Here is a 15,127-nt window from a genome sequence, read left to right on the forward strand (position 1 = left end):
CTGCCCCGTAGGCAGTATCTCCCAGCTTCTCCAGGGACGACTAGGAACCGCTCCCTAGTTGCAAGAAAACCTAGAGAACCATCTCGAGTCTAGACAGGGCGGAGCTGGATGGGCAAATGGTTGGACTCTGCTGAAGGCAGTTTCATCAGTTCCCTGCTAAACCAGCACTTCATTCAGAAATCAGGAGGACTGGAATCTTACTTCATTTTAATGGGACTAGGCTGTCGCGCAATGCAGCCACTTTGCACGCAGAAGGTCCCGGGTTCAGTCATAAGAACAAATGAAGACCCAGGTGGATGAGGCCACTAGGGGCCCATCTGGTGCGGCCTCCTGTTCTCACCACGGGCTCCCAGATGCCCTCCATAGAAAACCCGCCCCAGAGCCCCCTCTCCTCTGGCGCCTTTGTAAGCATTCCTGCCTCCCACCCTGGAAGCGGAGCGTGTCTAGGATGCGTCCATAGCCCTCTCCCGCTCCCTGAATCTGCGCGATCCTCCCAGGCTGGTGGCCCTTGCTGCCTCCTGCGGAAAGGAGTTCCACAGGTTGATCCATGCGCTCTCTCTCTCCAGGCCGGGCCACCAAGGAGCTTCCCCGCCCTTGCCACCACCTGCATCCCCGCCCGGAGAGGGGCTGCTGCTGCTGCTGCTGCTGCTGCCAGACGGTGAAGACAGCGCTGCTTTAGCCGGGAGTCAGGCTCCTCGCCTGGCAGCTCCTCGTCTTCCTCCCGCCTCTGAACCAGACCTCACAGATGTTCCCCGTTTCATCCTACACGCTCCCCAGGCGGCCTGTCAAATCAAGGCAGGACAAAAATACGTTGAAAGCGAAGCTCTTCTTTTAAAAAAATGTATTAAAAAGTGGGGAATCAAAAGAGAGCCCCCTCCCCTGCTTCTAATGGCTTGTAGCCCTGTCGAAGTCTGCGGGGGAACATCAGCGAGGAGGCGAGAGCAGCGCGCCGAGCGATTCCTGAACAGCCGCGAGCGGCTCCCCGCTCCCCGCCTCCCCGTTTCATCCTGGAATAAATTTGAATACATCTCTGCCTCCCGGAACGCGCTCGCCACCTGGCGCGGAAAAGAGGGGCCGGTCTCGCTCGTCTCGGGGCCGGAGGCGCAAAAAAGGCCTCCCTCCCTCCCTCTCGCCCCTCGTCCCCGGACCAGAGAGAGAGAGGGCAGGGGCGCAAAAAGAGACGCAAAGCGGGACTGCGCGTCCCCAGTGCCCTGCGGGGTGGGGGAGTCGGCAAGCTGCCCCGATTTGGGCAGAGTCGTGGCTCCAAAAAGAACTCCCCTCCCAGTTATTTACTTCCTTTTATTGCATTTCTCTCTCACCTTTCCTGCAAGGAGCTCAAAGTGACGCGCATCATGGCGCTTCCTCTCCCTCATTTAATCCTCACAACAACCCGGTGAAGTAGATTAGGCGCAGAGGCCCTTAAGGGCACCCATGAGAGCTTCAGGACCGAGGGGGGAGGATTTGAACCCCGGCCTCTCCCCGGCGACCGAGTCCGACACACTGCCCGGGCTGCCCTGGCCCTGACAGAACTGTGCATGATTCCTTTGCGTACGCACTGAAGGATGAATTCATCAAGGCAGACATGAGTGAAACAATAGGCTCAGAATGGGGGCAGGGGGGGGGGGGAGAGTCTGTGGTTTGTCTTGTGGGTTTTCGTCGATGTATGTTATGGATTGTAGAAGGGACTTTTTTCAGAAAAAAAGCCCTTCCTGGGGAGGCAATGAAGGGAGAAGCCCCCTTCTTAACATCCCCGCCTGCCGCCCATGAATTTTGCAACTGTATACTCAAGCAAAACACACGAAGAGCCACTTCTTCCATCCTTCCATCCCTCTTGGAGGTCTCCCTTTCATTCATCTAGTCCTCTTCGAAGCGCCTCTGAGGCAGCAACCCCTCCCTCCGTTTCCACAAAGCCCCATAGCCCCATTGAGCGCCTCCCCCCAAAGCCTGGCTTTTGCCCACAAACTTCGGGGCTGATTAAGACCAGAGGTTGCCAACGTGGCGCCCTTGAGAAGCTCCCAGCAGCCCCCATGAGGAGCGATCAGGGATGATGCGGATGGGAGATGAGAGTCCAGCCGCACCAGGGGGACCCCAGGCTTTTCCACCCGTGACTTGGACAGGAGCTCGCCTGGGCGCCTTTGCCTCCGGCTTTTCCGCCTGTGTTTCCCCTGGTCACGAGGCCTCCGCCGCCTCTTTCCCTCCCTCCATTAATTCTCTTCTCGTCGCCATCCTTTGCGATGAAATAAAAAGTCATTTGGTCCATTTGTCTTCCAAAGGCCTGATATAAATCCAATATCCTCAGCTCCACGATCCATCCGTCGGAGCCTCTGCTCATCCTTCTATCTCCTCCTTGTTTCCCAATAAGCTCCTCTCTCCCTCTCTCTCTCTGCTTTCCCTTTTCTCCTTCAGGGGTCCTCTCTCTCCATCCCTTGCCGGGAGCCCCGCTTTCGCTCCCTCCCTCCTTGCATTAAGGCTCCTTTCTGAAGCATCCCATCACCCCCTCATCCCCATCAGCAGCTATTCATCTTTCAGCCGCTCGCATCTATTTATCTGCTCCTTCGGATCAGCTCCGCGGCGCACCCTCCCACCTCCCTCTCCCTCGCTCCTGCCCGTCCACGGAGCCCATTCAAGGGTCCCGCCAGCAGGGAAGCAAATTACTCGGCTCTTGGGTAATAAAAGCCGGGCAGGGAAACTTGCCTCTGTACGGAGATGAAATCATGAAGCCTCGCCGGCTTGTAAGATCTGCCGGTGCTCTGCGGAAGAGTCTGGCTGCGGCTGGTCCATCCAGCTTCCTCTTCTCACAGAGAGGCCAAATGCCCTTAAGAACCTAGGAATCAAGATAGACTGCTTCTGGACCTGGAGGCTCCATCGGAACAAATGGAGAGCCTTGTTGCTGGATCAGGCCAACCAGATGCCCATTACAGGAAACCTGCAAACAGGATCTGAGCTCAACAATTCCTCTCCCCTCCAGCTGACAAGGCAGAGCCAAGACATCCTGGCTAGGAGCCTTTGATAGGCCTTGTTGATGCCCGAAGAAAGGAAAGAGGGTGGTGTAATGTAGTGCTATTTTGTGAAAAAGCAATTAAAAAGGAATGCTTAAAAATATAGGCATGTGTGTTTCACTGAAACTGCATTGCAAGATTTGAACAGGTGCATTCTCAGTCACCTGTGCCAACCAGTCCTCCTGTAAGATCTGGTGAATCAAGCTGGTTAGCAATGAATTTCTCTTCCATGGCTGCTGCCACAAGACCACAGTGCCAGGACCTGTGGAGAGCATCTGGGAGCCTCCTCCTTCACCACCACCCTAGACTCAGCAGCTGCAAGATTACAGTGGATCCACACCTGGCTCCTTGGATCCAGAGCACTGAGGTTCAGCCTTGCAACTGGTTGGGAAAGCACTTCGCCCAGGCTGAGGAATCCATTCCAGATCCTGGCCTGAAACTGGATTCCCGAAGGAAAACACCTCCCCCTGCAACTCATAGCATTGGGGCTAGCTTGTCGGACTAGGACTTGGAAGAGATATGGGTTCGAATTCTCACTTGGCCATGAAGCTCACTGGGTGCAGCCTTGGAGGCCAGTCTCTGGCTATCAGCCTCACCTACCTGGCAGGGTTGCTCTGAGGAGGGGAAGAACCATATGCAACACCTGGAGCTCCTGGGAGGAGGAAAGGGGGGGACTGAAAAGCAATAAATAAGAGAAATGCAACACGCTGCCCTCCGCCCTCCCTGAAATGATCACAGAGGTCTCCAGCTGAACTTTTTTTTAACATTTAACTTTATATATATAAAAAATTAAATATATATAATATATTGTGTTTAAGACTAAAAATATAGTACATAATATTTTTTTAAGAATGAGAAAAAAACAATTTTTTTTAAAAAAGGAAGGTCGGTGTAGAGGGAGAGGGACGAGTGAAAAAGATTCACAGATATATGTCTCCAGCAGGGGGGTGGAATTAACACAGAAATGAGCTGGGGGGGGGAGAGACATAGTAACTCCCCCCGCCCAGACGCGCGCGCACACACATTCTCCCCGCGTACCCAAACGCAGCCTGGCTGGGGGAATCCCACACGGAACAACCTGTGGTGTCAGCTCTGACCTCAGAGCGCATCCCCGCTCAAAGGCTTTGGAGTGATTATTGCTGAATTTCTCGACTGTCTCAAGGGAGGGGGGGGGGGTCTTGTGCTCTTGGGCAGCAAATGACGCTGAGCCCCGAAACCTCATGAGCTATGGAGATAGCGCTCCCCACATTTTGCGGTTCTGCCTACTCAGTGGATAGATCCGGTGCCTGTGTGCAAAGGATCTAGGGGGTCTTAGCAGATCACCAGCTCAACGTGAGTCAACCGTGTGACGCAGCAGCAAAAAAGGCGAATGCAATTTGAGGCTGCATCCACAGTAAGTCTAGTGTTCAGATCTAGGGAAGGAATAGTCCCGTTCTGTTCTGCCTTGGTCAGACCCCACCCGGAGTCCTGTGCCCTGTTCTGGGCACCTCAGTTTAAGGAGGATATGGACAAGCTGGAAGATGGGCACAGGAGGGAGACTGAGAGGATCAGGCTCTGGAAACTCAGCCTTGTGAGGAACGGTTGATGGAGTTGGGTCTGCTTAGCCTGGAGAAGATCAGACTGAGAGGCGATATGAGAGCCCTCTTCCAGTGTCTGGAGGGCTGCCCCATGGAAGGAGGAGCAAGCTTGTTTGCTGGTACTCCAGAGGGCGGAACCACAACCAATGGATTCCAATGACAAGAAAGATGATTTTGACTAAAAATTAGGAATAATTTTCTGACAGTAAGAGCCATTTGCCACCTTGGAAGGTGGTGGCCTCTCCTTCACTGGAGGATCTTAAGCAGAGGTTGTTGGATGGTCCTCAGCTGTGATTCTGGCATTGCAACTCTACAATGATGTGAGTCTATGACTCTAGGATTGAGAGAGAGGGGGACCAGGGGGACTGGAGTCTGAGATCAGGAAGTGAGAGAGGAAGAGGTTTTGGAAGGAGATATTTCCCTTCTGTCCTCAAAGATCTCTCCATTTTTTTGCAATTCATCTAAGCTTCTCCTGGAGCAAAAAAGGGTGTGAATGTGTGTAAATACCCATCACAAATAGACTTCATTCAAAGGGGTGGGTGAGCACCTCACTGTGGCCACATGCAGTATTGCACCAACCGAGCTGCTTCCTCAAAGGGAAGGGAGCTCACGGCTGACGGGTCAGGCAGCTCCTTTTCCTTACAAAAAAGAGAGGAGAAAATACATTGAAAATACCACTTGAAAAAGCAGCCTAAGGGACCTTGTAAATCAAATATGTTGCCTGATGAGAGACCCGCCGAGGAGGAAAAAGCGATAATGACAAATCCAAGAGCAGGAATCGAACCTTGGCAGGTGAAGGGTGCCTGAACGCCCACTGCCTCCTTCTGCTCTCTGACCAGGCAGAGTTGCAGTTGCTGGAGGCAACCACAAGATGGTGCTCTGTGTGGGCACATTCTTATGCCCAGGGGCTTCAAGGTCACGTGCAGAGGGCACCCGCTGCCAAAAAAACCCCTGTTTTCAGCTTGCAGCTGGAAATGTAGCATGCAAAGGCAGGGGTAAGTGAGAATCTCACTTTGTAGGTCTGTCAGGAGTCCAGTTGTGCATCTCTTAGCCCCGTTTGCTCACCTGAGAGTTGAAGCATGCCCAGAAGGGGGGAAGGGAGAGCAAAAAGGGAGGATAAAATTGTGGGGCATTTGGAACAGGCAAGAAGCCAAAGCTCTTTGCTTCCTGCAAAACTGCTGGATGGAGAAGCCCCCCATCTGGACCTTTGGGTCTACCACCCCCTGCCTCCCCCACCCCAGACTCCGCTGGTGGAGACTCTGCTCAGTGCTTTAGGTCAGCCTCCCCAATGTGGGGCCCACCGGACGCCATGGGACTCCAACTCCCATCAGCCCCAGTGCCACACGGCCATACCATCTTGGGGCTGGCAGGGGTGTCGTCCCAAAGGATGCCTAAGGCTGTTCTTAGTGGCCAAATCAAGCTCAGAGTTTTTAAGGCACAAAAATTTAAAAAGTGGGGGAGCGGGTTTCCTTGAAGAGGAGAAGAAGATGGAAGAGAAGGGGGAGGGAAGACGCACAAATGTCAAAAATAAACAGCATTAATAGAGAAATAAGTTTCACCCAACCGTCTGCGTTGGAAGTGCAGAAGATTGGCGGTCAAGGGATGGGAGGAAGAAGCAAAGGGCGGGAGGCAGGTGGATCCTTTGGGTGGCAAAGAAAGGGGAGGCAGAGCCCCCTTTTTGGAATGCACAAAGTAGGGAGACGGCGATGGGAGTGGGGAGACGTCTGCTGGACACAGGAAAGGGTTCCCTGGGATGGAGGCTCCTTCCTTGGAGGTGTTTAAGCAGAGGTCGGGGGCCCCATCAGGGAGGCCTGAGCAGGGATTCCTGGAATGCAGGGGGTTGGACTAGATGACCCTCGCGGTCCCTTCCAGCCTGGCGATTTCCAGCCGGGACACTTGAGCTGCCCCATCTCTCGGCGCGCCTCTCCCTCCACCCCACAGTTTAAAAACCCTCCAACCACCCACAGCCAGAGAATCTGTTTCCCCCCTTAAAAGTGCAAGGGAGAAAGAGTGTGGCTGGCAAGGAGGGGAGACTGGCAGGGAGCAGGAGCAGGGGGTGGTCGAGGGGGGGAACGATTCAGGGATGTGTCCTGCCCTCGTAGGGGCAAGGTGGGAAGTGAGACCCCCAGCATTGGGTCTCCACCCTCTGTGGACTTCAGCTTCCTGAGAGTCTTGGCTGGTGTTCTGATTTTTCTACCTAAACCTCTTAAGCTGCTGGTCCTCATGGCCAGGAAATGAGCCTGGAGAGAATGGAAGCCAGATGGGAGGGTGTGTTTGAGCAAGACAGCCAGATGTCACAGGGACGGGACCCAGGAGAGCTCTCCCATAACAGCCCCCAGCACCCATCCCCTCCAACAGTGGGGCGAGGAGGGATAAAGTCTTGGAAGCAGGTGAGACGAGGCATCACAATGGAGCTCAGCCCATACTCTCCTCCAGGCCCTCTGAATCTGGTGGTGAGGGTGAAGAGGCAGAGGACCCCAGGCAGGATCCTTTGGCGTACCAAATCGACTCCCTCATGGCAGGGGGGTGGACTAGATGATCCTTGGGGGGCCCTTTCAACCTTACAATTCTGCGAGTCTATGAAATTCTGCAAGGAGCTCGGTCACGGCCTCAAGGCAGGCGGGACAAGGCTCTCTTGATGTTTTCGGGTGGGTGAAACATTAGCTCCAGACCTCGATCAGCTCGCACCCCAAGGGACGTGGGGCTCCATTGCTGTGGGGAGATGTGAAAAGCATGTGCCACCAGAGAGGCCCATTTGCATGCCTCTCTGTGACAAAGAAGGGTGTTTCCACCTGCTCTGACAGAGGAGGTGTCGTTGCACCAAGCGCAGAACAGAAGAAGGGGTGGGGACCCCATTTGGTAATCAAGTCGCTAGTCCACATGACATAGAAATCAGCCTCTCTCTGTCTTGCACTCATTAGGATGAGAACCCCCTCCGACTGCAACGCATGGCTCCCCGCGTACCCCCAGATCCTTGTTTGGGGCCAAGCCAAACACCAGCACAGCCACACTGCCCTCCGCCCCCCCCCCCGCTGGTTTGGTCATTTCCAACCTTCCACCTCCTTGCAGGTGTCCACCGCGAGACTAAGGCGCTGCCTTAGGCAGAGAGGAGGGTCCAGTCTCACAAGATGCCCCCTTTTTTGCTTGACACCCTTGCAGCCCCCCATGACTCGGAAAAGCCCCCCCCCCATCACAGCAGTGTTTCATGCGAGGAGGAAGAAAAATATTTCTGAGAAACGGCGGAAGGAAGCTCGGGGATTTTGAAAGACGGACCCCCGGGTATCGCCCTCGTCCGAGGTCGAGGGGAGGTCTGCGAGTCCAGCCTGCAGGGGGGGGGGCGAAGGGGGCCAGGTTTCGGGGGGCGGGGAAGAGCCCCTGAATATCAGGGGGAGTCGTGAGGTACCTTCCGCCTGCCCTCCCCAGTCCTGGCCGCTTTCAGACGTGAGTCTGCATCCGCTGCTGGAATCGATGCCCATAGTCCGGGGAGGTGTAGGAGAAGCGGGTGGCCGTGGTGTATTTGCCCAGGGGGTCGTAGGTGTCATAGGGGGCTCGGTCCAGGGCGGGCGGAGGGGGCTGGGTGTAGCCCAGGCGGTAGGTGGCGTAGCCAGCGCTGGGGGGGAAGGCCCCGTGGCCCCCGTAGTTCTCGTAGGAGAGCTGGCTGGCCGTCTCGGCCGTGGAGGCGCCCGCGGCGGGGCCCGGGACGGGCTCAGCACTGTACTCCGAGGCTGGTCCCCGGCTGTAGGTGCTGAGCTGGGCATAGCCACTGGAGTGGGAGAGGCAGGACGAGGGCCGCGCCTCGTAGCGGGAAGGGCCGGGGTTGCGGTAGTCGCCGTAGAGCACCGTGCGCGAAGACGGGCGGTCCTCGTGGGCGCGGACGTTGTAGTAGCCGTTAGTCGGGTCCTGGAAAAGAAAGAGGGGAGAGCAGGGAGAGTCAAGCCCAGGAACCGACTGGGAGGCAGCGCCGTGCAGTGGTTGGAGGGCGTCATGGTTGGCACGTGACTGAAATCCCTAGTCGGGGACCCACCTCCCCACTCCGTCTTTATTTTATTGATTTTACAGTTTAGTTTACATTCACACAAATACTATAATCAAAACATAAAGAATCCTACAAATTCTCAGATTTTCTTCTTCCCCTCCGTCCACTAATAGCCCTTTTTCACTGCATATCTTAACGTTCTCTACTTATCTATAAAATATTTATATTTCTCCCATACACCATAGATTGATTTCCTTACCGAGTGGGTTAAAAATCCTTTATGGACTTTTACCTTTTCATACCACAGATATGCATGCTAACCCAATCTGTTATCATGACCTTCCAAATCTAAAACACCCATATTTTCTAATGTTATCCATTTCCAAAGCCAGCAGAGGCAGGAAGCCTCATAATATGCCCTCAAATCTCAATTCCGTTCCCTCTTTTAACCTCTCTTGCGCAGGGATGGTCACCGACCTGGATGGCTTCAGAAGAAGATCATAGAATTGCAGAGCTGGAAGGAACCCTGAGGATCATCTAGTCCAACCCCCTGCAGGCCAGGGATAGGCAGCAGTCCCATGCAGGGATCGAATCTGCAACCTTGGCATTGCCATGGCCAGGCTCTAACCAACAGCGCTATCCAGCGGATGAGATAAATTCATGGAGGAGGAGAGGGCTAATCATGGCTGCTGGCCACCTGACTGACGCCAGTTGGTGGAAGCCGCAGGAGAGGAGAGGGCTTCCCACTGGGGGCATCTGGCTGGTCACTGTGTGGGCAGGAGGCTGGACTAGATGGGCTCACTTTGGCTCTTCTTACAGTCTGCTCCTATGCAACTGCTTCTCGATTCTCTGTCTCCCAGGCTCATCTTACCTTCAGCTCATATTCTTCCCGAGTATCGATGGTGTCACAGCGCAGGTCTTGCTTGAGATCCACATCATCTTTGAACGGCTGGGGTAACGGAAAGAGAACGTCAGGGACCTCGGTGGGCAGGGGGACGGAGGACTCTCTCAGTCCCTCCTAGCCACAAACCAGCCTTTCCTCCCGCCCCCTGGAGCTCACACCCCATCCCCTCCTATGAGCTTTCGAGGCAACAGCCCACAGACGGGAAAGGGACCTCACCGAGTAGATGGCTTTCATGATGCGTGTTGCCGTGGAGACGCTGGCCGTGTCCCCCTCGCGGTCCGTGTGCAGCGTCAGAGGCTCCCGGTTGACCGTCTCCACCTTGATGTCCAGCTTGCGCAACGTCACGTCCTTGCGGCCTGGGAGGGGGAGATCTCAATTAGCTGCTGTGGTTTTTTTTAATATATATATAGTTTTTATTAAATTTTTCTAATTTACATTTCAAGATATTCATTTAGACGACCTTAAATCAATGACTTCCTGTCTTCTCTTTCCGTGGTTTACACGTGGTTCACACTGTTGAATTTATCTTAATGTTACCAGTATTTTTAAATGTACACAATTTTCACCCAAATAATCAGTAAACATTTCCCAGTCTTCTTTAAATGTATCTTCTTCTTGTTCTCTTAATCTATATGTTAAATCTGCAAGCTGTGCATATTCCATCAGTTTCAGTTGCCACTCTACTTTGGTTGGGACCTCGCTCGTTTTCCATTTTTGGGCTAGCAAAACACGGGCTGCAGTAGTGGCATACATAAATAATTATAGCTGCCATTATTTTAAGGCCTGTTGCAATTCTTTTCAGGGTAAAGGTGAGGGATATCTGTTAGAATTCCTGCTCGGTGACTGCAGTCATGGGATTGTTGTCTTTCACATGACGGTGTATGTTTTGACTCCACAGAGTGGGAAGTGACAGAGACAGGATGTTTGTGTTCATGTGTTCTGTGAAGTGGGACTATTGTCCTTTGTTCTTTTTCTCTTTGCTGTTTGATGCTAGAGAGAGAGGGAGTCATGTTGCAGTGCTCCGTGTGTGTTTATATGTAAATAAAGTAGATTAGTCAAAATGCTGAGTTGCTGAGGTCTGTTACACAACTGCGCAAACTCTGCGGATCCCTAAGTGTGCCGATGTCGCTTGGCATCGGTTGCTGTGATGTTCGGGCTGAAGAAAGATTTTGAAGCTCCCGAACGATCGACCAGGAGGGAGGGAACATGCCAGTTGGGCATGTGTCTCTAATAATAATAAATAATAAAAAAAATATTTTTTATTTATACTCTGCCCTCCCCAGCCAAGGCCGGTCTCAGGGCGGCTAACAACCAATAATAAAAACAAGTTGAATGAATACAGGGTCCTACTCGAGTGTAGGCTGAGCTCCTGACAATATCTGTGCCCACCACCAGATCATAGAATTGTAGAACTGCAAGCCCCTGGCAATGCAGGAATTGGAGCTGCTGGCTGTGACCCATAAAGCCCCTTACAGCTTAGGCCCAGCCTGCGTTCAGGCCATATCCTCCCATATAAACCTGCCCAGGCTCTGAGATCTTCAGGGGGGCCCATTTCTCGGTCCGGCCACCCTCCCAGGCCTGCTTGGCGGGGACGCAGGAGAGGCAGGGCCTTCTCAGTGGTGGCTGCTCCCAGACACCTGTGGAACTCCCTCCCCAGTGAATTTGCCCCGGCACTCCTGGTTCCTGCTGCCGTCTCTCCACCTGCCAGTGCGTCCCACTCACTTCCTTTGCGCCGTCTGTACAGGAAGCAGGCCAGGGCCACGAAGCAGAAGATGACCAGGATGCCAGCTCCGATGGTGGCGCCAGCGATGATTCCCACGGGCAGAACTTCTGCAAAGGGACAGAGGCAGGAGGGTGGGGAAAGGTCTCTCTCTTTCTCCCCCATCTTCAAGCACAGGGGCTGAAAGATCTGCCCCCCAATTCCTCCTTCATTTTAATTGAACTTGAAGAACACAGGAAGGGCCTGCAGGATCAGGCCAAAGGGGGTCCATCTCGTCCAACCTCCCTCTTCTTGACCAGCTAGATGCCTGCGGGAATTGAAGCTCAAGAGCAGGAACTCTGTATTTTCCAGCCACTGGCATTCAGAAGACTGTGGGGCCAGAGTGGGGCCCTTGTGGCCAGGAGCCCCGGACAGCCGTCTCCTGCATGAATTTGTCCAACCCCCTTTTAAAGGTGGTTCTGTCAAGGGCAGAAAACTTTAGGGCTGCCACACGTCCTGAATTTCCCAGACATGACTGGGATTTCAAAGGTGGAATTGACGTCCGGAGGAAATTCCCAAAAGGGGACGCTTTGGCCTGGACGTTAGACAAGTCAATCGAAAAACGGCAGGTTTTTTTTGGCGTCTTTGTAAAAAACAACACTGGGACAATTTTGGGGTCTCCTGGTTTTTACTCTGTGAAATATGGCAACCCTAGAACTTGGGTGCTTCACTTCTAAAACATTTAGCAGGGACAATTAGAATAAGATCTTTATTTGATTCTTGATATAAACCTCCAGAATGTATTTTGTATAGTGACGTTTTTACCTCTATCTTCGGTACATTTTATTTTATTGCTATGGTCAGTGGCTGATGCAAAGAAAGATTCTTCTTCTTCATTTCTGCCTCTCGCTTGAAGAGGACATGCCTGCCCAGACAGAGCCAGCCTGCCCACCTGTTGCTGCTCTTGTGATTTACCTGCCTTTTACTGGCACATTACGGGGGTCACGCAATCCCTGTCCTGCACTGGCAAGGACTCCCTCTTTCCGTGTGCCAGCACCCACCCTGTGGAACTCCCCACCTCTTGACAGCAGGCAGCTGCCTTCAACAGCGCTCATCGGGGCAACTTCTGAAAGCATTTCTGCTTAGGCCAGAATTGTGCATACGTGTTTTTAGTTGACTAACGATTCTGCCCCCCTGACCTTTCTCCTCCAGCTGAATGATGGCCGTCCGAGACCCGAAGCCGTTCCAGGCCGTGCAGTTGTAGTGGGTCTGGAAGTCGCTCTCCATCACGTTGTTGATGGTCAAGGTGGACAGAACGCCGTTCCCGGTGTTGCTCCTCTCCACGGTGTAGCGCTCCAGGGTGCCCGCCTCCAAAAACTTCTCCTTCCAGCTCCAAGCCTTAGAGAATCATAGGATGGCAGGGTTGGAAGGGGCCCCCAGGGGTCATCCAGCCCAACCCCTTGCGATGCAGGGATCTTTTGCCCAAAGGGGACTCCAACCCACAACCCCGAGATCCAGAGCCTCCAGCTCTGCCCACTGAGCTCTCGATTTTGCCTACTGCCCTGATCGGCCCAACTGCCAAGGAGGGACTCACCATCCGGTCAGGGAGAGGGGTGCTTCCGATGAAGCATTCCACCTTGCCCTGGTCCCCGCGCACGGCGTATTGGACCGACTCGCTGGAGATGATGGGGGGACCTAGAGAAAAATGGGAGGAAGAAGAGGTTTGAGGGCAGAAAAGGTTTGGCCTTTAGTTGGGGGAGAGAGAGTCAGCAAGCAGCTGAATGAAAGCAACACTTCCTCTGCCCCCACCCCTTTTGAGCTGGTGCACCCCCAGCTGTTGTGGCCCCCAGTTCCCCTGAAGGGCCAAGCTGGCAGAGGCTGATGGGAGAAGTTAGTCCCCAAAGTGTCTGTTGCAGAAGAGCACTTGAACCTTTTCGTCTAGAGAGAAGGCCAGGAAGGGGAGACATGGGGGAGGTTCATAGGACCCTCGGGCATCTGGCAAGGGGAATGTCAGACAAAAGGAAGGACTTCCTCACGCAGCACAGAGTTAAACTGTGGAACTCCCTGCCACAGGAGGCAGCCATGGCCACCAACCTGGATGGCTTCAAAGGAGGATAAGATAAATTCATGGAGCAGGAGAGGGTTATGGAGGGCGACTGGCCAGAGCGGCTATGTGCTCCCTCCGCTGCTGGAAGGCCTCTGAGTAACAGCAGCTGCTGAGAATCACAAGTGGGAAGAATTGCTGCTCTTGGGTTCCGGTCCTCCTGGTCCCCCATCTTGTTCCTACAGTGGCCCACCAGATGCCTCAGTGGGAAACCCAAAGGCAGGATTCGAACACAGAGCCTCCTCCCCGTCTGTGGTTTCCAGGAATGAGCGTTCAGAAGCATTGTTGCCTCCGACTGTGGAGGCCAAGCCAAGCCGTCGTGGCTGCCATCCCCGATAGCCCTCTCCTCCTCCATGAATTTGCCTAATCCTCTTTTAAAGCCATCTAAGCTGGTGGTCACCCTGGCCTCCTGTGGCAGGGAGTTCCATAGATGATGCACTGAATAAGGAAGCAGCTTCCCCACAGGGCTCCACCGGCGGCGCTCCTTTCTCCAGCCTCAGTTTCCCAACGACCCTCTGCTCTGACCCGTCTTTCCAAGGAAAGCAGGAGACCCCAATCAGCTCAAACAACAGGCTCCACTAATGAGAAGGATTAGGAAATTTTGCTCGGTGACATTAGGAAGAGATTACGATTCCAAATCCTTAGATCGGCTCCCACTGCTAACAGACCCTGCAGGGAACCCAGATTCTTGTTCATTGTCTCTTTAGTACTTTTTGCTGTTTACCTGGGTCCCCCCCCCCCCCCTCTCTCTCTCTCTCTGTCAGGGCAGACTGTACTGTACCTGCAACTTCTGAGCCTGAAAAGTGTGTAGGGCAGTGGAGGGCACAATCCAATGAGGGACCCCCCTCCCTTGTGCCAGCCCCTTTGAAATGAACCAGCGCTATGGCAGAGCACAGGTGATGCTCAGGACCGCCAGCAGAACTGCAGAGTTGGAAGGAAGCCCACCCTCTGTCTCAGCAGACATCAGGCTTGTAGTCCAACAGGTGAAGCGGCTGCCTCTGCGCTTCGCGGCCTCACTCACCGTTGACGATGAGGGCGACTTCTCTCTCGCCAACCCCGATCCGCGGCACGATGGCCTTGCAGACGTACAGCCCGGAGTCCGCCTGCGTGACGGACTTGAGGTACAGCTGGTTGCTGTTGCTCAGCACCTGAGGGTGCAAGCGGGGTGCAAGCGTGAGGAGGGAGAGAGGAAGGAGGGATCCTGCGACCGCACGAAGCCTGGAGCTGCAAGGAGGCGACACCGTCTCTAGCCCTTCCCCTGAACCCAAACTAGCATAGCGTTGTCTGGATGTCTTGGTCTTCCCTTCCCCACAACCTTTCTTCTGTCTTCTCTGTCTTTGCCTTGGTCTTCCTCTCTCTCTCGCTTGCGTGAAGCTCCACGGACCTCAACAGCACTGCATCCCAGGGGTGGCGAGGGGGACATTTGTTGCCCTTCAGACGTGGCCAGACTTCAACCCCCACCACCCTGGACAGATAGCCCTGAAGGTCGGGGCTGAGGGGACCTGGATCCCAACAACATCTGGAAACTCCACAGCCGCTGGTGTGTCTATTTGATCCCTATAGCCTACGCAGGGATGCTAAAACAGCTTTAAAACAATAATGGCAATGGCCTGCTATGGATGATTATGGTTATCTGTACTTGAAATATATACTAAACCATGAAAGGAATTTGGTGATGCGCTACGGTGAAACATTTAGTCAGCGAAAGCATTCTGGCTTGGCAGGTAGAACAGCCTTCCTCCTCCTCACCCATCGTGCTGATTTAGGGCAGGGGGCGGCAACATAAGGCTCATGGGCCACAAGCGGCCCATGGGGGTCATTTAACCAACCCATGGACCCCCACCACCCGCTGGGTCAGCTTCCGTGTG

At 54.0% G+C, this 15,127-nt stretch overlaps 1 protein-coding gene across 1 annotated transcript in view; it reads right to left on the reverse strand.

Moving 5' to 3' along the window:
* Positions 1-3,760: 3,760 nt before the first annotated feature.
* The window catches only part of KIRREL1 (kirre like nephrin family adhesion molecule 1), a 114,800-nt gene continuing 103,433 nt past the window's right edge, over positions 3,761-15,127 (reverse strand). The window contains exons 9-15 of the mRNA XM_079958017.1: positions 14,281-14,407; positions 12,750-12,850; positions 12,355-12,553; positions 11,179-11,286; positions 9,673-9,812; positions 9,424-9,501; positions 3,761-8,476 (exon numbers count right to left, since the gene is read on the reverse strand). Coding sequence (XP_079814143.1) covers positions 8,012-8,476; positions 9,424-9,501; positions 9,673-9,812; positions 11,179-11,286; positions 12,355-12,553; positions 12,750-12,850; positions 14,281-14,407 — 1,218 coding nt within the window. The 3' untranslated portion in view covers positions 3,761-8,011. The remainder of the gene's footprint in view (positions 8,477-9,423; positions 9,502-9,672; positions 9,813-11,178; positions 11,287-12,354; positions 12,554-12,749; positions 12,851-14,280; positions 14,408-15,127) is intronic.

Source organism: Podarcis cretensis (assembly GCF_951804945.1).
Source record: "Podarcis cretensis genome assembly, chromosome: 16".
In the NCBI taxonomy this organism is placed as follows: domain Eukaryota; kingdom Metazoa; phylum Chordata; class Lepidosauria; order Squamata; family Lacertidae; genus Podarcis; species Podarcis cretensis.